The following is a 26,609-nucleotide window of genomic DNA, read 5'->3' as shown; positions in this document are numbered from 1 at the left end:
GCAGGAAAAATAACCGTGTTTCCACTGCTTCCAGTTGTTTCTGTGGTGGATAATTGCTACGTTAAATTTCTGTTTAATTCTGAATAAAAGTTAATTCCTCTTTAAACTGATGAAAAATGACCATGTAAACCCTTAATTCCTAATGCAAATTTCTATTCGGAGTTAAACTTAATTCCATGTAAGTGGCTGGTTTATTCGTATTTTAACTCCAAACTATTTAATTCCTCTGTCATGTGAACCTTAATTCTGCTTGAAGTTAATTCTGGTCGTTCTGTGATTGCGCGCTACCTTGTCCTGTCCCGATGACGCGCGTTGTTTTGCCTCCCATGTTCGGTGGTCTATCTTTCTTCTCTTTCTCAGTTGCTGCTAAAAGTGAAGTAGTATGCTCGTGTTGAGCTGGTACTTCAAATTTATAATAAAAATAGCGGTGAAACTGATATTTATTATGCAGTTTTTACAAGTTACAACTGGTAGGGACGAGAATCAGGGAGCAAACTTTGTTTATTTCCGGTATACGTCACGTGCACCCACCGTCCGTCCAATCAGAACACTTTCCAACCCGCCGCTCTAAAGAGGAATTAAGTAAGGATGAGTTTTATGTTAACGTTCATTCGGAATTATTATTTTCATGTAAACTCGGAGGAGAACACGTTAATTCCAAATTTTTTTATTCCGAATTATTAATTTGGAATTAAAAACCGTAACTGTACCCATTGTCTTGTGTTGTGAGTGGTGCAGGGCTACTGTTGGCTCTTCAGTTAGCTTTGCAGATAGTTTGCTAGCAGTAACAGGGTTAAGTCAGTTAATGAGTCGGTGGTGACAAGGTATCGTGATTCACGACTCAGTAAATTTATGCTTGAGTTTGGAATTATTCGTTTATGACTCGCACAACACCATGTCAAATATGAAACCTGTCCACTATTTCAAGTTAATGAGGAAATCATATTGAGCCAATGACAAAGTCACTGACACATGGACATGCTGGATGAGATCTGGGCCATACATGAATGCTGTCCTACTCACGAAGTTGAGCCCAGCTAGGACCAGTTCAGAACCAAATTTAGGCCTTGTCCACACGTAACAGGTTATCTCACAAAATGAACTTCTTTGAACCTCTGACCAAAGTGAAGGTTTGCATGTCTGCATGAGGACATACAAAAAAATACCATGACGTCACATGTGCAACCTTTGTTTTCAACAGCATCGATGTCCTCAAAACTGCGTTAGCATCATCCATTGTCAAGGTGCTTTGTGTTTGTTAGCGCACTGCCATCAGCACCGCTCCTCATAGACAACCAAAGGCAAAGGACGAGATTAAGGATAGTTATTTTCCACCACCTAACCATATCACGTTTGAGAGATATTTTGTATTTTGCAGAAGGGACATTGTGAGACAGATGGTTAGTCTAATTGGATACGATAAGTGGCACTACTGCCACCTAAAGGTTTGATATGCTTATGAATGTGCTTAAAGGGGTGCTATTATGGTATTTCATGTTTTCTGAGCTTTCTACAGTGTTACAGTGTTGAATCCTCATCAGACATGTGAACGGCACTGTTTTTTATCACCTAAACGCATGTTTGAGTTTGAGTTCCAGCACTCTCTCCGTTCGGTTTCCATGGCGACGAAAAACGCGTCGTTTTAGAGAGTTTTTTCTACTTGGAAATCCTTGTGACGTCCCGGGGGATAAGGTTCGGTGATTGGTTACCTTCTACTGGTTAACAAGGGCATGTACAAATACATCAGGCGGGTGGAAAACGTGGGATAAAGTTATTTCCAACGATGGCTGGTGAGTTTACCAAAGAGAGACATCCTGCTGCATTCGTTGCTGCGGGTTGCTGTTTTCCACTTCGTTTTCAGGGTCTGATTCAGGTTCCAACATGTAGGGCTGTATGCTATGTGTTGACATTGTATTTTGTTTTTTTTATTGAGTTCATATTAGCCTAATCCTTCTGTTTATGAGATGTTACAATGACGGCAAAAGCAGTTGTGGTGCGCGCTCCCGATGTACTGCAGTGGCGGGAGGCGGGGCTTAATGCGGAAGAGTCTCAATCCACTCGTTTTGCCCGCAGGCTGATCTGACAGCCTACGGAGAGGGTCGGTCTGAAGTAAATAAAGCAATTTATGACAACAACTCGATCAATCCCAGCCCTTCTGGTCTCAGAAATAAAAATAAATTAGCCTGAAATGCACATAATAGTTCCACTTTAACAACGCGGTAATAAGGACAGGTGTGGATGGATTTGTTTTTTAAAAACAAGGTACTGTGTGTAGAATGATCGAGAGTAGGCTTTTCTCCGTTTAGACTCAGCTTTATTCACAGGTCTTAGTGTACGACATCAGTCAGAATACACACACCACCTCATGCAGGCATTTCCATATATATATATATATCTATATATATATAGATATATATATATATCTATATATATATAGATATATATATTTATATATATACAAGCGGATGTCTGTTACCGTAAAATATGACTGCCGTAAACTGTTGTAACACCCAATCATTCCAGTATACACAACTTGTATATGACATCCTGGACTTATTTTTTTACTGGCTGGAGGGGGGACGATATTCGGTTTTACAAAAACCCGGCCACATCTGTTAATGGTCTGACAATGGAACCTATATTTGCAACATCCAGCTTGTGTCAGCAATCCTGATTTATGAGGATTTGTTTGCTTCCATAAGGACCACAGGCTAGTAGAGTGGTAGAAAAGACAATTGGATTAGAATTCTACTGTGCAGAACTGGAGCTCAAAGGTCATCGACATCGGGGTGGCACTGAAAATATGACCTATCGGCCTGAGCCAGAAGTTGTACTACTCTGAAGTATGCAGGTGAATTATTATTTATGCTGCTTCTCACATGAGGTTTCAGTCCTTTAACAGCAGTTACGTGTTTGGCTTGTCCTGTTCTGGAACAGGTAAATCTACTCAAAGCTGGGGCCCCAGCCACTTAAGTGCCCGAGGCCAGTGTTTCCCAATCCTTCCTCCAGTTTTAGAAGTAACCCTATTTTAACACACCTAAATGAAATGAATGACCGTTAACAGACTGCAAACAACTTTGATGAGGAAATTCATGTGAATCAGGTGTGTTGCAGTAGGAACATGTCTAAGACATGTCAAGTGGTGCTTGAGGACCAGGACTGGGAAACATTGCCCTGGGCAAGATTATGCTTTGCCCCAGCTTCTCCTCCAACTGCCCCTCCAAAGTGCACCTACACTATTCCAAACATTACCAAATGACAGCCATATTACGACATTTAAAGACACACAACAGAACTTTAGCCATTCTGACGAGAGAGCTAACAGGTCAGGTGGGAAGCAAGATGGATGCCAAATTAACTGTTGATAGGGGGTGTGTGACGGGGAAAATGGCACAAGTTCTACAGTGTGTCTTCAAATTAAATTAAAATAAACTAAGGCAAATGATTTACTGTCTGATATTTCCTCATATTCTGACTGGAAAGTTAAAGATGAACAAACATAATCCCAAATACCACCTTGGTGTTTCTCATTGTTAGATTGACCTGGCCTGGAAATTCCTCTACTCCGTGCGCTGTAGCAGAGCGCAGGAGTGAACAAGTTATTCTGGGGCTCATCTCAGGTGGAACTTGATATTGACAGATGCACATGAAGAAAAGAGGCCTCAGTGCTCCAGCTTGAGTTTAGCTACATTTAAATAAAACCGCATTTCCTCATGATTCTGCTTGACTTACTAAGGAACTAAAAAAACTAGTTCTACCATGTACTATAGTCAGGGTTCATCACAGCTGAATGATGATTTGTATTGCTTCCCACATAATAGGGCTGTGACGATACACTTTTGTCCCGATTCAATTCCAATTTTTTGAGTGCCAATTCGATTTAAATTGTGATTCTCACAATTCTTTGATATTGCTGATTTTTGTAGATTAAAAACAAAATAAATGTATGAAACCTATTTTTTTGCCCTATAATATTTCTTGATTTCAGTTAAAAAAAAAAACGACACAGTAGCCAGATCATCATTCTGCTGCTTTAACGCCACCAGAAGACAAGTAACAAGATCAATAAAAACAATAAAAATGACAAAATTTTTATACTGGATTATTTTTATTTGTTTGAAAAAAAATCGATTTTTTAACAAAAAATCGATTTTAAAATTGTGAAGCAAAAACATCCCGATTTTCGATTTTCAATTAGATTTTCCCACCCCTACCACATAAGGTTTGTACTATAGCTATGAACTGATTGTGTACTCTTCAGAAACAGGTAGATCTAGTCAGAGTTGGAGCCTCAACACTCCAACTGAGAATTTAACCCCCTTTCCCCACTACCACCACCACCACTTCCCCTTCTACCTCCTCCAAGATGCACCTACACTATTCCAAACATTAATGAACAACCTACATATAAAGACCTTCAAGGATTAATCAGCTATTGAACACACACTACAATAACATAAATAACAGTAAAAAAAAAAAAAATTGAAGAACTGTCAAACTGTCAGTGTTTTAAAATGAGTGTCTCCTATAAAGTTAAAACATTCATTCATTTCCTATACTGCTTAGTCCAGTTCGGGGTCAAGGGGAGCCTGGAGCAAATCTCGGCAATTAGCAGGCGAGAGGCAGGGTACAGCCTTAACAGGTCTCCAATCCATCTCAGTGCCAACACACTGAGGCAAGCAACATCCATGCTGCTCATATTGACTTCTAAGGAGAATTTAGAGTGACCAATTACCTAACCTGCATGTCTTTGGACAGTATGAGAAAGCCAGAGTACCCAGAGTGAATCCACACATACACTACATGCAAGCTTCACAGAAAGGTCACTGTTCAATCCTCCCCCCACTTTGCAGATGCTGAAACTAATCACTGTGTGGTTAGGGTTAAGAAACAATGGTTGGGCAGTTCCTACCATCACCATCTTGGTAACATCATGCATGTTGTCTCTCCTGGAAAATGTAAAAATGGAGAAAGAGGTGGAGCTGAAAGGGGTCTGTGAGCATGTCCTGGATGATTGACATCTAGTGAACTCCAACCTGCCTGTAGCTAAGAGGTAACTGAACTAACACGAAGCTAACAGGAGGTTCTCAGCAAATGGAGGTAAGCAGGCTAAAGCGAAGTCATGCTGTTAAACGGCTAAAAACCTCGGTTGTTCACATTCCTCCTTCTTGAAGCAGGATATCGGATACTGGTCAATCAAAAGGACACGCGCCTAAATATGCTAAATTTCAATATGAAATTATTTCTATTTGGAGGAGTTAGAAAAAAATTCACTCCTCCCACAGTTGTCATGAAGATAAACCTGACCTATTACATCTAAACTGGTTTTTGGTACCAGGGTGTAAACGTGTTTATTTCTGCTGTGAAGTTGGTCTTTTTAACATGGGAGTGCATGGGGAGGGCTTCACAGTGGCATAGTGGTAAGTACTTTGGCCTTTCAGCAAGAAGGTCCCTGGTTTGCTCCTTGGCTCATGCAAGCCAGCTGGGATAGGCTCCAGCTTCCCTGTGACCCTTCGTTGGACTAAGCGGTTAGGACAATGAATGAATGCTCTGTTTTGGAGTCAACCCCTAGTGGATGAGGGGAGAACTGCAATTTTTTGCACTTCCGCATAGGCTTCACGTTTTTACCGCTGGAGGCTCCGTCCATCTTTCATATATGGTCCATGTTAAATACCCAATTTCCTTGATACAACAGCAATTGTTGTGTTATGGGCTGCCATCCTGTCCAGGGTGTACCCTGCCTCTCACCCAATGATTACTGGGATAGGCTGCAGCTTCCCTGTGACCAGTATCATTATTACCACAATTGTCAAACATTTTAGAAAAGTTATTTGTGATAAGATTAGAAAAGTTCTTAGATAAACACAACATATTAAGTAACAGTCAGTATGGATTTCGGAAGGAGTATTCAACTGCAGTGGATGAAAAACAATATCTTATAAGTGTTTTTGTAGACCTCGAGAAAACATTTGACACCATTGACCATTTCATTCTGCTTGAGAAGTCTGAGGGTTTTGGTTTTAGAGGGGTGACACTGAAATGGATGGCTGGCTATCTTGGAAACAGAAAACATTTTATTCAGATGCAAAATGTGAAATCGAACAGTATAACATGTGGTGTACATCAAGGGTCAGTTCTTGGACCAAAGTTGTTGATGATGTACGTAAACAATATAGTGCAGATTTCTAAAGAACTAAAATGCATTCTGTTTGCAGAAAACACAACTCTATTCTATTCGGTTAAAGATCTATCTCAGGTGATGGAGGTGCTCCAAAAAAAAAAAAACAAAACAAAAAACTCAATAAAATGAAAAAATGGCTTGACCAAAACAAGTTATCAATTAATCTATTTAGTTATCAATTAATCTAGACAAAACACATTTCATTGTCTTCACCAACAGAAAGGAAAGTTTTATTAAAAATATTTGTTAAATAAAATGAAAAAAAGGAACAAAGTGGTTACGAAAACGGATGGATGGATTGAACAACCGTTATCCATTTCACAGTTTGCATGCAATTTCTCTTGTGACCACTAGAGGTCTGACATTTGACAAACAGAAGTACAGGTTGTTTTGGCCAGGAAGACAAATATTAACAGAAACAATATGATAGAGTAGAATATAAATAGTTTTTTTTATTTGTTCATTTGCTATACTGCTTAATCCAATTCAGGGTCACGGGGGTCTGGAGCTTGTCCAAGCTGGCATGGGGTGAGAGGCAGGGTACACCCTGGCCAGGTCTCCAGTCCATCACAGATATTAGCATACCAGTCACTTTTTAATGCCTTTCACAACACTGGTGGATATTTATTGTGGTGAATTTCAAATTGTAAGATCACACATACAATGTAAATATTCTTTGAAATATTTAAAGTGTATCATGCCCATAAATTTTCCTAATTTACAGTATCTGGTGTTACTGCTGACAGAGAGTTGCTGTGTTTCCATTACACCTAGAATTGCGTAAAAAATGCTAATGAAAACATCTACATTTAGAAAAAAGTCTCAATCATCATAAACAGTTTCCACACTGTCATTAAGTGGTTTTTTTTTTAGACATTTTGATGTAGAAACATATTGCAAAAGTGTAATGGAAACACTTTTTTGCATTAACGTGTCCCCAGATGTGACATTTGGGGTCATTACCAGTTCATTTCTAGTAAAGATGGTGCAGTGTTGCTAATGTTGTCTTTGTGCTTGGCTGATGATGTCATGTTTACCTGGTCACTATTAGAAGAAAGGATGAAGGCGTTTCTAGACTCAGATCAGTGTTATTTTGCTCTTTGCATTAGAAATATAAAACATGAGATTCATTTCTCCACCTAACTTATACGTTTAATGCCTTACAGTTCAGTTAGCTACTACTCCAGAGGTGTCAAACTCCAGTCCTCCGGGGCCAAGATCTGGCAGGTTTTTGTTGTTTCCCTGCATGTGATTTAAATCACATAGATCCAGCAGCTTCTTGTCAACCTATTCATTTATTTTGATCTGGTGTGTTGGAGCACGGAGACAAGAAAAACCTGCAGGATACCGGCCCTCGACTACTGGAGGTTGATACCTGTGAATAAATGTTTTAGGATCCAGAAGAAGAATAATATCTGTATGACAACTTCACAGTGTGTTACCTTAACTCTGCTGCTTCCTGCTGGGCAGCTCACACACACACACACACACACACACACACACACACACACACACACACACTCACACACACAAACATTAAATTGTGTAAATGTGTGTAATATATACAGATTAAAAAAAAAAACAAAAAACCCAACAACCTTAAAAATATAGAAAATTCGTTTATGAATGCTAAGGCCTGTTATTTTCTTTTGTTGTTAAGATTGTTTTTATTTCATTTATATTGATGCCAATCACTTTTTTCTTTTTCTTTCTTTTTTTTTTGTATTGTATTTTTCCAATGTTTTATTTTTCTTTGTCTGGTTTTCTAAATTATATGTGCAACATGACGACTGAAGTATTACTTATTTTGGGAAATACAGTAAAGTTAGACATGAATTTGACATTTTTGAGAGTATTTTTCAACATTACTGGTATCTTTTAGTCCTAAAACACACATTTCTAACAGATATAACAGATACTGAGAGCAGATGTTCTCTCTTGTCCTAAAATAATTAAAGAACAAGATTAGTTCATTTTGGCAATGTCAGCATATTTTATTTACAGTCTTATAAACAAGATGTTTCAATGCAAGATATTAACTGGAAAAGGTAAGAAAAACAAGTGAATCCTCCTTTCAAGGGTTATGTATTGTGCATGTGTGTAAATTTGTGTGTATGTGGATGCATGCCTGTGTATCATAACTGTTGTGTGGGTTTATAACTATAATATAAGACATTCTCAGCTGCAGTTGCATTACAAGTGCAGTAAAACTCGTCATACACAGAACCGTTTTCTATTTACATTTCATTCACTTAGAGTGCTCCAAACAGCTCAACTAACCGTACATGTTGATAGCACACATCCAAAACAAACTAAAGCACTGTTTTTAACACTTAAGCATGCACAGGCCTAAAAGTATGATAAGCGCTTAATCTTATGTAAAAACAAAAAAAAAAAAAAAAAAATTCTGGTAATTTTAATGTAACATTGTAAAGACTTTTTAAATCCTATTGTTTCTATAATAGAGTAAAATCAAAAGATTTGGAAACACTTTAAATGATAGCATGTCTGAGAGATGCCGGAGTTTTGTTGCAGTTCATTGGTAAATCAGTATGTTTCTTTTTTTTTTTTTTTTTTTTAATTTGGGAGACCCCTCTGCATAAAGTGCAACGTAGTGCCAGACACCACAGAGGATATAATCTTATAAACAGCAGTGGTTTCTCACCTCCAGAAACTGGGAAACGGCCTGTTTTTGCAACTAACCAAGGCCTGCACGCAAGCTCGCAAGCTGAGCGAAGCTCTCAACTCACTCTGGTGCCTTCCTGTAAAAGTTCTCCGGGTTGGGGAGGGTTTTGCATGAAAGACAGAGTGCTGGTTGGATGAAAAACCTGGCCCTTTGATGCAACCCCTTCAATGGTAGAAATGAGAAAGACTGCTGCTGAAGGAGAGAGGAAGAGAGAGGGAGTGTTCCCAAATGCAAAGGCGTTGTGTCATGGTTGAATATTAACACACAAACAAACAAACAAAAAAAAAACTTCAATTCTCTCAATTACTAATTGATCTATAATCTTTTATATATCTCTTGCAATGAGAATAGTAATTCTTTAGTAAGAGTTCAAACTTGAGTGACTACTCTTAAGTGCCTTTGGCAAGTTAGTGCAAAATCAAAGGGGGGGAGATGATTTAAATATTTTCATAAACTGCTATATAGCTTACAAAATAACAAATATTCAGATGCATAAAGCTCTTATTCATATACAAGCACACACATGCTTTCTTCATCTTTAGTGGTAGGCAACATAAGCCATACGTTCACTTTTAGTGCTATTGTTAGTGCTTCCCAATAAAGAGATTTTATCTAAAAACCCTTACAGTGTAGATAAAAACACAGTTCCTATTAAAAATATTTCTTTTCCATTGAGGCTTACAGTACTTCAGGTATTGCACTAAATGTTAAGAAATACGAGATATTCTTGTGGTATCTAGACCCTAATTGGAAGTGATATGTCATGTGCAATATTTGCACTAAAAACCAGCTTATCTGTAAACTTAACCTAACAAGACCTGGCCTGCTGAAAAGCTATGCAACTGCTCAGAAACTCCAAAAAACATCAAATACTAAAGTTTTGTCAGTAAAAGGACAAAAGAAGGTTAAATAAGTTAGCTAGTAATATACAGAAGGAAAAGATTGTATATGTGAGTCAGATGGGTTGTTCTGTGCATGCTCCCACAAACATCGAAGATCAGGTGATTCTGTCTTTGAAAAAAATAAATAAATAAATGAAAGGTGCGGGTTCATCGTTGTCAGACACTTCGTCAGCAGGAAGTTTCCTCCTGAAATCCCCCGCGGCTTCGGCTTTGGCCATGAAGGGGAGCAGGCAGTCTTCCCGCTCTGTTTCATCTCTTCCCCTCCTCGTCTCATTTCCTCTCTCCTCGGGGAGCGAACCTTCGGCGTCGCCCTCTCCTTACACCACAGTGCTGACAGACGGGTCCGACAAGTTGAGCTGGCCCGTGATGTCAGTGGGTGGGTACTGCTGCAGAGGTCAAGAGACATGGAGAGGGAAAGGCGACCAGAGACATAAAACGGGGTCACTTTTCGAGAAAAGGCGAAGTTTCAGTAGCTTTTCTTGAAGCTAAACATTCATTCTCTAGAAGCAGAAGGGTGCTGTAACCCCTCTCGGGCAGACTGTGTATGTGCCTGAGGGGGGCCAGCCGGGAGCGGACAAGAGTCTCAACAATGTCACTTTTGAAACATTCATTTACTTTTCAGCCCTAGCAACATGACCGGATAATCTTCTCTTCACATCACACCTATTTTTTCCCAGCAAAGTGATTTATATGCATGTATCTTGTCTGATTTCAGCAGCTCAGGAGAAAAGGATTAATTATTGACGCATTTCAAAGTGCTGTTGTGAGACTCTTGCATCCTTTCCCCCCATTAACCGTGCTTCCGTAAAACTGCATTGAATTATAGGCTTATACGGTGCTGAGAGGGGAAAACAAGACCCCGATATCATGCATGTGCGTTGTCTCTATGGCAACAGCAATTTGCTTTTGACAGTCGTTTCAGATTTGGGATTTTTTTTCGACAATGAGGAGGCTGATTTTATACTTTTGAGCAAAAGTATGAAAACCTGATGACACAATAAGTTGCTGAACAATGTAGATTTTGTCAGCTAAAGCAAAGGAAAAGCAAAAAAAAAAAAAGCTTTCTGTGGAAAAGTTGCATGGTCTGGAACATACTAAAACTGTGCAGGTAAACTGTCTTCTGCTACATATGAACATGCCAATCATAACTCTGCTATAACCTGTTTTAATTAAATCCAGTGTGCATGAAAGCATCAGACTACACATTAACCATAATAAGAAAAGCGTGCTCATCTCATGTGTCATCGCTGTCTTTCTCATTCAGGCAACATTTGACCATTATTTTGCCTCTAATTGTGAGTTAAATCAGCCAAAACATTCAAGCGTTTGACATTTAGAAGCTTTTATGATGCAACTAGCATGCTGAAAGATGAGGCAACATCCATTCTGAATACACTGTTTTAATCAGAGAGGATGCCCTTCATCCCCTTGACCCACGAGTTGCATCATCATGGAGCTTACAGCCCCCGTTTGGGTTCTCCTCATGTCTTGTACCTTGAGAGCCTGCTAACAGCACACCCTACTGGGGTCAAGTGGACCAGCAGAAGAGACACTTTACTGACATCACACACTTAACGCTTGTCAAGCTAATTATTCTATGTGACTAAGGCACAACTACAGATCATTTCTACGGGTTCTACATCTATGACAGTTAAGGTTATCAGCATGCTTTTGCAGAAGGGAGAGAGGAGCAGTGTGGCATGTGGGTGAGGGACACTGACACTCAAGTCCATTGATATCCATTAATATAAAAAAAGAACATTGATATAAAATCAAAATAATGATCAAAGACTGAAGATGGTAGGTCTTTAAGTTAGCATCTTTTTGTGTTAACTGAATGCTAAGTCTTGTTTTATTCTCCTCTGGGAGGCTTTTTCTTCCCCCACACCAGTATCCAAACCCTCGTAAAGACATAAACAACGATGGTCCCACTCTTCTTTTCTTGTAATGAAAGCGACTCAATTGCAAAACTGCCGGGAAAGAGTACAGGTGATTTGCTTCAGTGCAGAAACAGCCATGAGAAAAGTCAGTGGACACAAGAAAAAGAGACACAGGAAATCAAAGAAAAACAGGATTTCTTTTTTTTTTTTTGCTTTGCTTTACAACCTGTTGTCTTTGCTGCCAAAGGCCACATCTGCCTTGAGAAACACATTGAAAACACAGTGTTAGCAAGGAAAGGTGTTTGCACTCTGGAGATTTGCCCTGTTTTTGTTTCTTTTAAAAGAAGCTCAGGCAAGATATGGTCCAGTGGTGCATTGTGGGTCACCGCTTTGTCAGAGGACTGCAAGCTTGTGCAGCACAATATCCCAATCGCAACGAGCAGAGCTTTACAAGTCAACTGTGAAGGAGTGCAGAAAACCTTAAACTCTCATTGTGCTGCCAAATTTAAAAAAGTCAAATATAGTTAAGAAGCTGTGTAAAATGAAGTTTTAACCTTCCTAACATGTACAGTTTCATGAGCAAAATAAGCCATCGAATGTTCAGACTAAAGGTTTTTGCTTTGATTCTGTAAAGTCTGAGAAAGGCTTCGTCAGACAGCCTAAATCTTCTACAATTACAACAGAAGAACCAATCCTGACAACTTTCTGAGTGGGACTTATGGCATGCACTGTGAGCTAGTACAAGCTATGTTATGTTAAGAGATGCTAAGGGAAGTCGACAATCAAATCAAGGCCAAGCAGCTTTTCTCAACCGGCAGCTGATTGAGTTCAGCTTCAGCTGCAGGCTGGGAAAACCACAGAGTGAGAGAAAGTGGAAACTATGGAATGCTAAAAGGGTCAAATATCACAAGCAAGGCCTGTTGTTCAATGTGCTATCTGCAATAGATGCTGTAACAAACACCAGATCTTAACCCTGCTAAGCCTGGTAAACTCCGAACCTTCCAGGCAGCATCGATCAGGTGCAGGCTTGCTTTTTATTCTAGTGTTAAACTAGTTATATACTCCACGAGAAGCGAGAACTTTGTTCTTGCTCTCGAGGCTGCAAGAACAAGAAGTATTGTCTTTTTTGTCTGGTCTGTTCATACTCCACACAAAGCTTTGCTTGTGATGAGGCAGGGATCACTGAGGGGGATGTCGGTGCTTTTAGGTGAAATGAACCCGGTTAAATTTATATTTAACAAGTTATATCATCCGCCAGATGGCGGGTTGGGTCCGTGCGTTTAAATGTCTCATGTTGTAAATGCTTTCACCACCTCGATCAACTGTTTTATAAAAACAATCCATTAAACTTGCATAGGGAAAAATGTGTAGGCGGCAACTTTTCTGTTAGCCACGCCCACCTCAAATGTCCGACCAATCACATGATACTTCCCAGAGCTGAACTAGAAAAAAGTTCTACCATCCCGATTTGCCGAGAACAGTCTTCAACCGCATCCTCAAGAGCAAAGCGATGTCGTTTTCTCCTCTGGGCCTTGAGAACAAGAAGAAAGTCCTTGCTTCTCACAGAGTCTGTAACAAGCTTTCGAATCGAACTTGGAGAAGCTGCTTTTAGTTTTTAAGCACTTTCCATTTGGAAAAGGCTCCAAGAGGACTGCAGCTTAGGTTAAACCCAAGCTTCTTAAAACATCTATTTACTGTCGCTTTTAACTACTCTTTTATTTTGGTATGAAGTTTATGTTTTTTTTTTTTAACTTGTATTAGCCTCTCCTGGTTGGAAAAGCTGCTTTTTATGCAGAGTACATCAGTCAACGCTGTATTTCCAAAACGGTTGAAAGTTACAAAACAAGTATATTACCACCGTAATACTTCCACTTGCAAGTAACGAAAAAGGCAGAGCAGGTGGTGTCATCTCCTGGTATGGGAGCAGGGCCAGATTAAAATATACAGACTGCAGAATTCCATTTACTGATGAGGAACGAGGTATAGAGTCATACCTGATCCATTCATATAGTTAGAAGTTTTGTTTTTTTAAAAATTTTGTGAGTAGCAAAATTTTAAAAAGTACAATTTGAGATAAGCTATGGAGCATTCCTGACTGCTGGACTTGGATTTAATGGGAAAAAAATCTTTCTTTGGAACACAGTGAGAGTCTAAGGCTTCACAGAGTTTATCACCTCATTAAGTAAGATATTTCAAAGATGGAAAAAAAAAAAAACTTTCATCACCTGAAAATATACCCTGAAAGAGGCATGCACAGTTCAGACCACAAGGACAGGAAGGAAATTAAGCAAGAAATACGACAAAACAAAATATGACAAAGCAAAAAGTAAACTTATTAATAGAAATCCATGAGTGCAATCCTGAAATAAACATAGTTGGTAAATAACACAACATTGGTTTTCTTCTCAGGAGGGCTGGCCGTCACGACTGCCTTGGAAATGGATTTTTGGAAAAAATGAGAGAACACCAGCGCATGCTCGTCCAAACATAAGCAAACCAACAGCGGCTGAAACCCAAACGGAGGAGGTGCAGGAATTGGTGCAAAGAAACGATGGATATACACAGGATCAGGCAGTCAAAACAACAGGACACCACCACAAATATATATTAACAGATACGGTACTCAAACACCACAACTCCACCACCATAAGGAGGACACAACTGCCAGAATATCGGTCCAAACCAGAGGCAGGAAGGAAGAGCAGCCCAAGACAAAACACCACTCGCAGACTGCTTGCTTTTGTCGCCCCCGTCCTCTAAAAGACCCTAACCTCGTCAGAATCTCTATGAACCTGGACATTTCCCACAATCAGGGCCCAGCTCCTGACCTGAGATCCGGCACTGATTACCTCCTGGCTGTAGACAAACTATAAACCCTAAATGGTGATGGCTGATCGATGGTGAAGGGACAGACACTTGGCAGAGGCCGCAGAGCCTTGTGGAAATGAGTGAGTTGAACATGGTGCTTTTTTGTGGTCAGATATGGGGATGTAAACAGAGGACAGAGAAGAGAGCTGGAACTAGAGACAGATCAGGCGGAGGAGAAAAGAAAGGAGAAGGAGGAGTAAGCAAGGGAAGTTGTTGCTTCTTTGTCTCCTTACCGTGTCTTTGGAGGACCTACGTCTCTTGATGCTGGAGGCCAGGGTGGTACTGATGGACCTAAAAGAGGCTTTCTTTTTGGGGTCGGGCTCTGCTCTACCACTTTTCCTATCCTAAAATGAATATATGTAGAAACATTATTCACGCTCTATGGCTGGGGCGATAACTATGCTTTCAGTCTCACCCCCTTCTCTCTACAAACCACCAGTACCCATCACCCCAGCACATTACCTTATTCCTTATTATCTAATTATAGGGAGGGTCCTTGTGAGAAAAAAACAACTATAGCATTTGGATATGTAAGATGTGAAAAGAGGGAGAAAGAAAGGGATAAAGCTTGTTAGATGTGAGTGTGGAAATAGTCTGTTCAGTCTGATATGAGGGCGTTTGGCTACATTTTATGCAACATTATCATACTCTGCACAAGACGGCACAGTAGTCCTTTTGAGAGACACACAGTCACTCGGCCCCCTAGAAATGCACTGGAATGAGTGATGACTAATAAAGATGTCAGTGGCCGTGAAGCTTATCTTAAACCATCTAAAATACTTACTATCGCCTCATCACACACGCGTCATCTCCACACACAAGCAATCTGAAATTTGAAATGAATCAACCAAACATGCAAAATATGAACTTAAAGGATCTATAAAATCTAGTCTGTGCTCGGTTCTGCCACAAGTCAGAGCTTTAGAAAACATTTTAAAATGCAATACCTGTCCAAAAAAAAAGAAAAAAAATCCAAACATTAAGCTAAAAGATATATTCTTTACCATGTCGAAGAAGGCAAGCCAAGTTAGGTGCCCTCCCTCCCTCAGAGTGCCCCACAGCTACTCTCACAATGACTGCATGATTTGTGTGCAAAAACAAAACAAACTCATTTTAAGGTATTCTTACATCCTGAGTCTCTAGAGAGGAAGAGGGCTGCATTGGGGGAGAAAAGAAAAGTAAAATAAATTTCCATCCACCTGATTATTACTTTAAAGATCCTTAAGCAAAGCCAAGGGAACCAAAAAAAAAAAGGCCATATATCTATAAAATAAATAAATAAACTAGCAAAGCAAACATCCACATCCAAAGCCAGGCAGGTATAAAAAAAACTTAGAAGCTACAGTATCAGATGCCACTAAAGTGCATATCAAAGAGGGAAAACAGCAGCGACAAAAGTCAGAAATTGAAGCCCATTTAAAGTCATTATACCTTAAAGAGGTATAATGGAAATTCACCCCACACACAAGGAAATGGCATGGAGTATGGCAGTAAGATATAAAAAGATAGAGCAGGAATGGTTTTCTACTGTGGCAGCAAACTCATATTTCTACAGGAATTAATATGCAAAAATAAAAAGAAATAAAAGGAAAGATTTGCAGTTGCCATGTCGCTGATTTCATGATGACATCAGCAAATGGTTGGCTAAAAGATGCTACTTCTAAAAAGGACCAAAAAAAAAAAAAAAAAAAAAGCACTCTAAGATGGATGCTGTTAAAAAAGAAAATAAAAATCATGGTGGATTGCTGAGCAGCAGCAGCAGGGGAGGCCCTCAGTGGGCAGGGCAGTGTGGTGTGAATTTCAACATGCCAAAACAGTTCATGGATGAAGAGGAAAGGATAAGGGAGGAAAACATAGAATAATTAAACACAAAACAAATAGCATGACAAATCAATCCTGGCCAGCACTGGCCCCCGCAGTACATCCTTTTTCATCAGGTCACATGACTTGGCTCTTTCAGGGCACATTTGTGTCACCATCATCCCGCCAACCAGCACTTTTCTCTAAACTCCCCCTCCACTGCGCATATTACGTGGCGAGCAGGTATAGATGAGCGTGGGCCAAGGAGTTATAGCTGAGGGGCGTTACTCGATTTATTGGAGATAAAAAATGAATTAAATCTTTTTTTTCCTGTTGGAAGATGACATCTCATGTTAGTAAGCGGTTAGTAAAGCACTGTATTGGTATTGGTTCATGAAAAATCAATGCCCAAGTGACATCAGCTCCCTCTATTTTCCCCCATGTCTTACACATCTGAGACTGGAAAGAGTGCAGCCTGGCCGCTCTGAGCCCTGATGAGGCGCTGCGTGTGCACAGTCCCGGCCATGCTGGGCATGCTGAACCGTCAGTTGAAGCAAGGGATGGGAGTTGCACAATGCACAGCAACCAACCGCCTGTTTCATGTTGGAAATGGAAGCAAACTGCCATAGTCCGGCATCATTATACAGCATTATCGTTATCATGACTCAGTGGGGTTTCTGAGCCTTAGTTGCCATCCTAAAATAATACCAGTTTCAGTTTTGTTCAGACGGCGCACCTCTGAGTAATATCTGCTTGGAAAGGGAAGAATAAACCATAGCCTCATAAAAGTAGTCAGCAAACCTAACAACACCAGGAACGATGTTAGTGATTGATGTGAATCTTTATAATGTAAATGCACATGTCAGAGTTTGTTCAGAACAAGTTGCAAATATAGACATGCAATGCACAAAAGGCATTTTTTTTACATCACAATTGTGCTATGCTAGCATAACTTCATCCCATGTTGGGAGTGTTACCAAGATATTTCTGCAACTTTACATGGTGGTAATAATTTTAAAGTAAATAAAATGTAATTATTTGGACACTTGAAGCCTATGGAATCAAACTGTGAACACAAAATGTACATATCACATACAAAGTTAAAAAAAAATATAAAGGTAATCTCACATTGTGGCTGCAGGCTACCGTACTGAATTAGCATTAATTTCAATTCATGCCTTTGGCCAACTAGGAAGTTTAAATTTTAATTTACTTAACTAAATCACTTAACAAGTCGTAGACCACTGTTCCTGATGTGAGATCTGTATGTTTTTTTTTTTTTTTACTCTTTGTTTTTTTCTTCAGTTTTATGTTTTTGTGTTAGCATTACTTGGTGTTAGTGTTTGTATTTGAAGCAGTTTCTTCTACATCTGGGATTTGTTACTATGCAAATGTGTTCTATTAGTTATTAGTTTACTAGTATCCTTGTCAAATCCTCATCATTTAATCTGCCTGCTTTGATTATTACTGTTTCAGATTTATGTTTTTAGACACTATAGTACAACAGAGTGTTGTGGGGGCGAACTCATGAAAAAGTCAATGCTGTCGGTAAAACAATGCGAACAGGAGATGAAATGAAAAGATGGTATAAGACATTAGAATGTAAACAAAAGAAATTTTTATTTAATCATTTCATTAACCACATATCTGAGTGTTTATATACCAACTGGGTTCCTTAGATTCATGCAAATTTCTGGTAATTGTTTGATAATGAGCAGTTTTTTTTGTTTTTGTTGTTGCTTTTGTATGTCAAGCCTTGTTTGGTTCCTGCCAAGTTAATCACCATATTTTAGATTTTTGACTTAGGACATCCTGCCACTGCAGGGCTTTTGGTTTGTTTATCAGTTTACTTCTCTTGCCTGCCACTCATGTGTCATCCTGTGTCTATGTCTTCCAAATGCACATCCTGGCTAACCAATTGCAAATTAAACAAAGAAATGAAAACTTAAACCATGTTGGATCATAAAAATTAACTTCTTTTTTAAGAGAACGAGGAGCTTTACCACCTCTACAGATCTGTTGCTGGAGCTTGTTAAAGCAGAATGAAGGGACGCGTTAACAGCATGTTTTGCCATTATGAGAGATTGTAAAGCAATAGCTGGTGGTGCAACAATTAAAGAACTTACTGCGTTTGAGGGCTTTGAGCATTAATGATATGCAGAAATAAAGCCATTTTGCATAGAATGAGGGGTCTATTACATGAACAGATTTAGTCAGATGTGCACCTTCTCTCAAATTATGTTTATGCTATAAGGGATGTGCATGCACATTCCCCCACAGTGTTTTTTGTGATAGACCAACCTGAGGCAGTATAAGCATGTATTTACATATAACACACATACAAGCAGTCAAAATGATACCAATGATGAGTTTGCAGGTTTAAATGTTTGCTGTACTCAGAAAGGAGGAGGCCACATAAACTTTTACATCATGATGACCCTGTGCATTACATGACAAGTTCCTATTGTCAATGTACGAAAATGTGATCTTAGAAAGCAATCAAATAATCAATTCCGAATATCATTCACGCTGAACAATTAAACTCTACAAGCTCTCTCAGTGATTCTTGTGTTAGATGCCATTTTTCTAAGAGCAGTGATGATTATGTGTCTGTTAGTTTAGCTGTAGGTCCAACAGTGACGGTCAATAAGCAGAGTGAGCACGCATGAGCCATCCATGTTTACTGGTGCAGACAACATGATCATCACTGGCATGGATATAAATTACACTGGTCTGCAGGCAGTTTAATGTGACCCCTCTCCTCTCTGAGTAAAGCCGCCCTACATGCATTTGCCTTCTGTATGCGCCTGAAGAACATACATCCATATGAGAGCACTCACAACATTTACATACAGTTGTCAGTTTGATGGCAGACACCCATCAGAAGGACATTGATTTGCTGACAGGCACTTGTGATTTTCATACTGTACCTTCCTCCAGCCCTGCTGTCGCATTTCAGCAGGGACAAACTCTTGGTTCAAGGTTTACAGAGGCACGGCAGACACGCTGCCACGGCCATATCACACACTCGTGGTTTGATCGGCCATTAAATGTGGGAACCCTGTACCTCTAAGCCATTCAATCAGGGTGAGTAAAACGCTGTGGGAAAGAGGTGCCAAGGCGCCTCTCGGCTGCATTGATTGCGCAGGAGTACAAGGGCAAATCATGTTCTTGATTGACAGAGCGAAATAACTTATTGCTTATGTGTGACTGTAGCTGAAATCAGGACATTCACTCAAATTCACATCAGAAACCTCTAAAAGTGTGGCTGAATATCAACCATAACTAGCATTACAATCACTTCTGTTCTAAAAAAAAACCAGATGCATTTCTCTTAATTTGGGTGAACTGACCCCTTTAAATGGTCAACGTCTTCAGGAAATCTGAGTCATATGAAGCCTCTAGCATGCAAGCTTCACTCATACATCTTAGTGTTCATATTATGGAGACTGCAGTGGATATGGAGGTATACTGTGCACTGCAGCGTTGCACATTTATATCACAGTCTGTCGGCATTACTGGGAGAGTCACTGCAGTATGAATGTGCCAGGGCATTGATTTTGTTCATTATGCTCTATTTGTATGTTTGGCTCCTGGCTACAAAAACATAAAAAAAATCAATAGTGGCATGATCAAAGTTCCAACTCTACTGTAATCATCGCTATTACTGTTCCTGGCAGAGCATTTGGTTATTTTTGTGGGCTTTTTCTGTATGCATCATATGACCTTATGAAGCATATAGTGCCACAGCAGCTTATAACTACTACATCATGCCATGGACAAATGTGGTGAAGTTTTAAATTGGATATCCATCATGTAAGAGGGTCATCAAACTACTTATTTTATTGGTTCTCTAACAGCAAGCGGTGACATGGGAGTGGAAATGGCTCTGCTACATACTAAAGAGGGTGTCCCAGCCACCGCTTGACTCCCAGAGGCCTCCTTATTTTCCTGCAGGCACACACAAGAGATATGGGCGCAGTTGGCCTCTGGAAATTGTTCAGACCCACAGAGTAGCCACTTGGGATGCCTTGAAATTATGCAAGTATCAGAGCTCAGTTTTGCCTAATTGTTTTGACAGTTCCAGGGAATCTAGGATTGCAGAAGATGACCAGCTTGAAAGGGGCTCTATTGATACCTGGTTTGGGCCCCTCCACCCTGGGTGTCAGCGAGTATCATTCCTACCTGCAAGTTCTTCCTCCAAACATTGACGGCCGCAAAGGCCAGCTGCATCTGCTTCCTGCGGGCGTCTTTATGGCGCTTATAAGCGATTTCGATGAAAATGAGGAAGATCCCTGCCGCAATGCCTCCAGCGACCAGCATGAAGACTCCTGTTGGGGAGGGATAAACGTACAGAAACAGACAGAAGTATATGAGTGCCTGGTCTACAATCCTGCAACTCCCACTGAGCATGAGTGCCATGTAATGCTCAGCGGTCACCCCTTCCTTTCTCAACCAGCTCCTACTGACGACAGCGGCTGCAAACCACACAGCTTTAATAGAAGACCACAACTGCACGAAAATCACAGCACATGATACTGCACGCCACACTTCTACAGAGCACCCACGCTGACACTAAAACAACGATATTGCAAAGGTATTGGACAAAAAAGGGCTACAGTACCTTACCACTGCAGTTTTTGTCCAATCACTTTTAACGCTTTTTTTTCTACGCCGTAAGGACCATACCTGCCATGTTTTCAAAGGTGAGTGTGGCTGGGGCATTGCTCCTTGAGTCACACTCCTGGTATCTCACCCAGGTTTTATCTAGGTCTTCCATGAAGCCGTTCTCATGAGAACTGCAGGGGGTCGGGGATGGTGGGGAGAGAAGTAACAAAGTTAATGAAAATGCAGAAGAATGACCAAACATTCGAGCCGCTTCCTCCCAAGATAGCAACATTAATGAAACAGACACAACTGCACAGCTGGACTGACAGACAGACAACAACCTGACAGAGACAGACAGACAAACAGAGCAGGAGAGGGGAGATACAGAGACAGATGTGACATAAGGCAATGAATTGGATGGCTGTAAATGGTCAATACCTGACCAGGAAATCATATTGATAAGAAAAAAAAAAAGAGTCATACGAGAAAACGCAGCTTCCGCTGGGACAGACCTGAGAATGGCCAGGGACACATTCTGTTTCCAGGGGCTGTCCTTGCGCATGCCTATGCCAAAGCCCGAACGGAAAAACAGCTCTCCCGTGGTCACCAGGTCGCACTTCTGCGAGGCTTCAAACTCCAGCACCGCAGAGTCCCAGATGAAAGCATGCAGCTTGCTGTGGGGGAGGGGGGCAGGGAGGGAGGGAGGAGGAGTTGGAGGAGGAAGGAAGGAAGGAGGAGGAGGAGGGGGAGGAGGAGGAGGAGGGGAAGGAGGGGGTTACGGTGCAACAGTACAATGATTTACATACACATTTACGGCTCCCACCCTTCTCTCTCTCTCTCTCGCACGCCAAATCGTGTGTGTCATTCAGCGTTTACCAGCCATCTCTACTGCTGCTTATGGCCCAAATGAAATCCAATGCCAGATGGGTAGGGGCGCGTCCCCCATTGGATTCCCTCAATCTCAAAGAAGTTCCTCTGGGTACAACCTGAAAAAGGGTGCTCCTGGACTCAATGTTAGCTCAACCTCACACTGGTGTCACTGCTTGTTGACACTTCCACATCTGCTGCTATCCCTGGGCAGCTGTCTCGGCTGGGTGATGGACCTGAATCAGAGTGAACATCGCAGTAAGACCTGCCATTTCCACCTGGTCCAGAGGTCCATGTCCCTCCCCCCTGAGAAAAAGGGATTGGCCCTAGTTTATGCGCCTGGCGGATCAAGCAACCGGCCGACACTTGCTGTGGTCGGCCCGTCCTGGCCGAGACTCACTTGTCACGCACAGCCTGGATAGCCTCGGCAGCACTCTCATAGTTGTGCTTCTCCATGTGGCGGTACATAGTGCTAAGCTCCACCTGCCGCCGGAAGTAGATGTCCACAGAGCTTTGTTTTACCGTGGCGTAGATGAACTTGTCGGATGGGTTTCTCAGCTGTACAGAGATAAGGATAGGACACAAACAAGTTAAACAAGCAGATAAATTCTCTTGACTTCTATCACTTTTGTGTTAGTTTACTTGAAAAAAATAGTAATGTTTCTGTCACGCACTCTCGGGTCATTGATGCCAGTGATGCGCTCCTCAGGCCGGTCCAACACCAGGAAGGCAGCTAGGTTGGCAGTATAGGAAGCCACAATGATCATAGCGAAGCCAGCCCACACCATGCCCAGGATTCTCGCTGAGAAGCTACGCGGCGCACCTGTGTGACAAGTCTTCACCTCAGCAACTGAACCTTTCAGAACGGGAAGGCTTGTAGATTTGCCTTGCTTGCAATACCAACATCCTCTCAAAACTGCTGCTTCAGCAATTTGGTGCTTGATGCTATATCTAACAGCTAGTTTGCGCCAAAGTCAAACAAAAAAAGCAAAGACAAATTACACATGCAGAAACAAGAAGAAAATGTTAAAAAGGAAACTTCATTAAAGCTTGTTTATATGAAATGTTAACTTGAAAGGGATTTAGAGTCCTTTGAGAATGACATGACATTGAAGCCACATTAGGAGCTTAAAGACCTTGATATGGAGCCTGTTAAAACTGAAACAGTAATGCAGGCCCTGATTAAAATTATGCAATCCCCACACTTCAAGGATGTTCATTCATGACAGATATGACTCAACTGATATAACTATGAACTAAAATAGTAACTATTTGCTATATCGGTGTCTTAATATTTTACTTTTCTTCTTTTTTAGATCAATTAATCAATTAACAATATAAAAAAAAGTCTAAAATTTTCAATGGCCACTTGTACAATTCCTGCAGAGGTAATGATCCGTCTCCGTCTACTTTAACTGGCATTAACCCCATAGTCTCATGACAGAAAAAATTCTTATATTTATACTGTCCATTTCTCTGGCCCAGTGCTAAACAGAATGTTCTGTCACCATTTTCTTATTTAGAGCAGATTCCTCACTGAAAATGACTGTCTAAAGGCCTTTAAATGCCTAATTTGAATATTTAGTTTGAATAATATGCACAGTAACATATTTATCCAGTTAATGTCAAATCAGTGTGAACGTTCATATCAGTGACGAAATTCCATCCAGCGATTTTGTGAGTTTTATTTTTTCGAAATCAGGTAGATTTTTCTTAATATTTACATCCGAAAGATGTATGATCAACCAATCGTGTTGACGGATAGATCAGCCGTTGCGAGTTATGCAGGTGAAACCTTCGCTGCTATTTTATTCAAACTTTGTATCACTGTGACAAAGGATCTTTTTTTTTTCTTCTCTTCTTCTTAGAGCAAGGAGCTAGCTGCTAAAGTACCGTAGATCCCCAAACTGTTCCATGAATGTCCTAAAGTCTGCCCTGAAGCAGCTGGGGTCCAGCTCCTGGATTAAACAATGAAACTCCCCAAGTTCTCCTCTCTTTTTTAGCATAAGATGTAGGCTACCCATTTCTGGGGTTTTTTTTGTAGCATTGGCACACTGTTGTCGTAGCTTGATGTGGAATACACCTTGCGAGTTTGTTGCGAGACCCATGTTGGGTCCATGCCAATTATGTCAATTTCCAGGCTCTACAGCTTCTTAAAGATGCACTGTGTAACAAAATCAGAAGTCAATGACAAACATTTTATTTATCATTACAAACTGTGCTTCTGTTGGAATTTAATCACGTTTAAAAAAATATATATTTTATTCATTTTTTCTTTGTTTTTTGCACATAGAATGAGCCATTTATATTTACTTTCCATGGGTCCATTTTCAAGGCATATCTGTGCAAACATTTTTTACATCAGTAAAAAACAGCTCTGTGTGTGAATCAAAAACCCTTCAGTGGCCAAAGAATTTTGGCCACAGGTTTACTACTAGATGTTAGTAACTTGCACTGTGATGGACTGGCGACCTGCCCAGGGTGTAGCCTACCTCTTGCTTAGCGATTGCTGGGATACTCTAAATGGACTAAGCGGTAAATACAATGGATGGATGGATGGATGGATGGATGGATGGATGGATGGATGGATGGATGTCAATAACTTCCACACACTGTACCTATAACCTGTGGAAATAGTCTCTTTTGATTCCAGACTAAATCATATATTTGGACATCCAAGTATTTGATTTAGCTTTAATTTTTTCTATATAGTAAAAAAGAAGAATGTGTGTCTTCCAAATGTGGTGATTTAATAATTTTTCCCAGGGACTCTAGCTTCAAAGTGCTGTGGTGGGATACCGTCTCACCTTCTCCTATTCCAGAGTTCAGCAACACTCCCCAGGAGAACCACATGGCAGATGATAAGGTGAGGGCATCTTCTTCTTCTTCTTCACTGTTTACTTTAAATCTTCCAAATGGACTAGAGAGAAAAATTGGGAGGGTTGCAGAAGATAAAATGAGAAATGGCTGTGATGTAGGGAGGGAAAACCCCGGCGACCACTGCCAAAGTAGGGAACTAAACATGAGTGAGCAAAGCGAGACAGAGAAAATCCTGGGAAAGGAAACGGGCTAAAAACGGCGCACAGAGACAGAGCGGTGGGATGATTGGTGCCAATCTTCACCTCTGTCTGCCACGTTGTCTACACCGAGGGAAGATCCACAGCGCTCAGGAGGGAATGTACACACGCACACTTACACACTGAATACACATCTTCACACACATATAAACAAACAGGCCCCCCTTGTACCTGAACCGGTCTAGAAGGTAAAGCATCACTGCCACCACATGCACCGAAAGACCCACCAGCAGCCATAGCGTGCTTTGGAACGGCTGCATAAACGAGTCCAGTGTACTGCGAGGGATTTCCTAAAAACACATACATCAAATAAGTTTATCCATTGATCATTAACATCTTTGCTTATCGTCTTTGTCTCTATCATTGTTTACACTTCTATGAATCTTTTTTTTTTTATTTTAAATCTTATTCGAAAGTTTTTTTTACACACAGTTTGAGCATGATCATTTGGAACTGAAATCTTAAACCTATCATTCCTGACATTTTAAACTTATGAGATATTGTTTCATTATAGTCAAAGTAACATACCGAAGCCTGCATCACCTCGTAATAAGAAGCATTCAGTGTGAATGCAGAATAATGCACTTAGAAGGTTTAATAACACATGGAAATGGATGGAATCCAAAGGATATTTGGAACAATGGATCCATTTTCTCCAAATATTATTTGCAAAATGTTTAATTGTGAGTCCATAGGATTTACATTAAAAAGGGCAAAAAGCTCAGCCTGAAAACTGCTGCTGTAGTTCTATGTAAGCCCCATCCTGGGATCCACAGTAGATGAGTAGAATTTCATCAAGTGCATGAAATTGTTTAAGCTATTGCACAAACTACATTTTATTTGTTTGCACGGTTGGCCAAATCTTGGATTTTGTGAATGTGCCACTGATAAAATTTAACATACCACTTACCTTTTTCACAAGGATGGTGAGGCCTTGATATTTAAAGGGTTTGGAGAATTCAATGTACTGGGCTCGTTCATTGTTTATGGTCAGCGGGGCAACAATCATGTCAGCCAGGCCTCCCAGGAGCTCCCCCATCATGCCGTTCCACTCCTTCTTGTTACTGTTGTTTACCTGAAGGCCAGAAAGGAAGGTGTTAACACGACAACTAGCGATCGCCCGGCTGTCGTCTAGACAGCAGAATGTTTTCAGGCTTTTAGGATTTGGGCTAAGCCAAGATGGCGTATCAGTACAAAGAATGCGCCACATGTCTGTCTTTTACAGCAAAAAGGATGAAATTATTCACCTCACAACATGTAGAATAAATAGTATTATTATGCCTTAATTACTGAAGAATTTTTTGAGGGTTAAACATCTATGCAGGATTTTAGCTTATTGTATCCTGTTAAAGTTTGCATGATTATTACATTTCAAATAAGAAATAAAACTTTTCTGTTTTGAACAAGCTTGTCCATGCAACTAAATTATACCAAAGAAAGGGTTAAAAACATGTATATCCAAAACATAAAGAGGTATTTAATGTTGGCCTGGATAATGGTCATTATTTTCACAGTTGGATGTCCTTTTAAACACTTCAGAAAATGGATGACAGGAAGTCCTTCAAACAAACAGATTTATTATAAATCCTCCAACTTTTGACCCATTCATCACTAAAACCAACCCAGAAGGAGTTCTGGTGGTTGGTCTCTGACATCACAAAGTGGAAAGTCTCCACAGCAAAACCAATAAATGCATGTGGCCCAGTCAGACATTAAATTGGGCCCACCATGTATCCACTC

The 26,609-nt window shown here is 40.4% G+C and overlaps 1 protein-coding gene across 5 annotated transcripts in view; it reads right to left on the bottom strand.

Annotated features, from left to right (window-relative positions):
• Positions 1-10,086: 10,086 nt before the first annotated feature.
• Positions 10,087-26,609, bottom strand: part of grin1a (glutamate receptor, ionotropic, N-methyl D-aspartate 1a) — a gene marked incomplete at both ends in the record, with an annotated part of 45,782 nt that continues 29,259 nt past the window's right edge. For 2 of the 5 annotated variants that reach the window (XM_079257181.1, XM_079257182.1), the window contains 9 exons: positions 10,087-10,155; positions 20,503-20,648; positions 21,007-21,116; positions 21,438-21,599; positions 22,193-22,350; positions 22,467-22,615; positions 24,600-24,712; positions 25,041-25,159; positions 25,780-25,944. In XM_079257181.1, the coding sequence (XP_079113307.1) occupies positions 10,087-10,155; positions 20,503-20,648; positions 21,007-21,116; positions 21,438-21,599; positions 22,193-22,350; positions 22,467-22,615; positions 24,600-24,712; positions 25,041-25,159; positions 25,780-25,944 (1,191 nt within the window). Of the gene's footprint in view, positions 10,156-14,750; positions 14,862-15,645; positions 15,673-20,502; positions 20,649-21,006; positions 21,117-21,437; positions 21,600-22,192; positions 22,351-22,466; positions 22,616-24,599; positions 24,713-25,040; positions 25,160-25,779; positions 25,945-26,609 lie in introns of all 5 variants that reach the window. The other 3 variants (XM_079257180.1, XM_079257178.1, XM_079257179.1) reach the window with 3 other exon arrangements.

The sequence above is a fragment of the Telmatherina bonti genome (genome assembly GCF_933228915.1).
Source record: "Telmatherina bonti genome assembly, chromosome: 17".
NCBI lineage: Eukaryota > Metazoa > Chordata > Actinopteri > Atheriniformes > Telmatherinidae > Telmatherina > Telmatherina bonti.
Note: the sequence above shows the minus strand (reverse complement) of the source record. Positions and strands in the feature narration are given on the sequence as shown.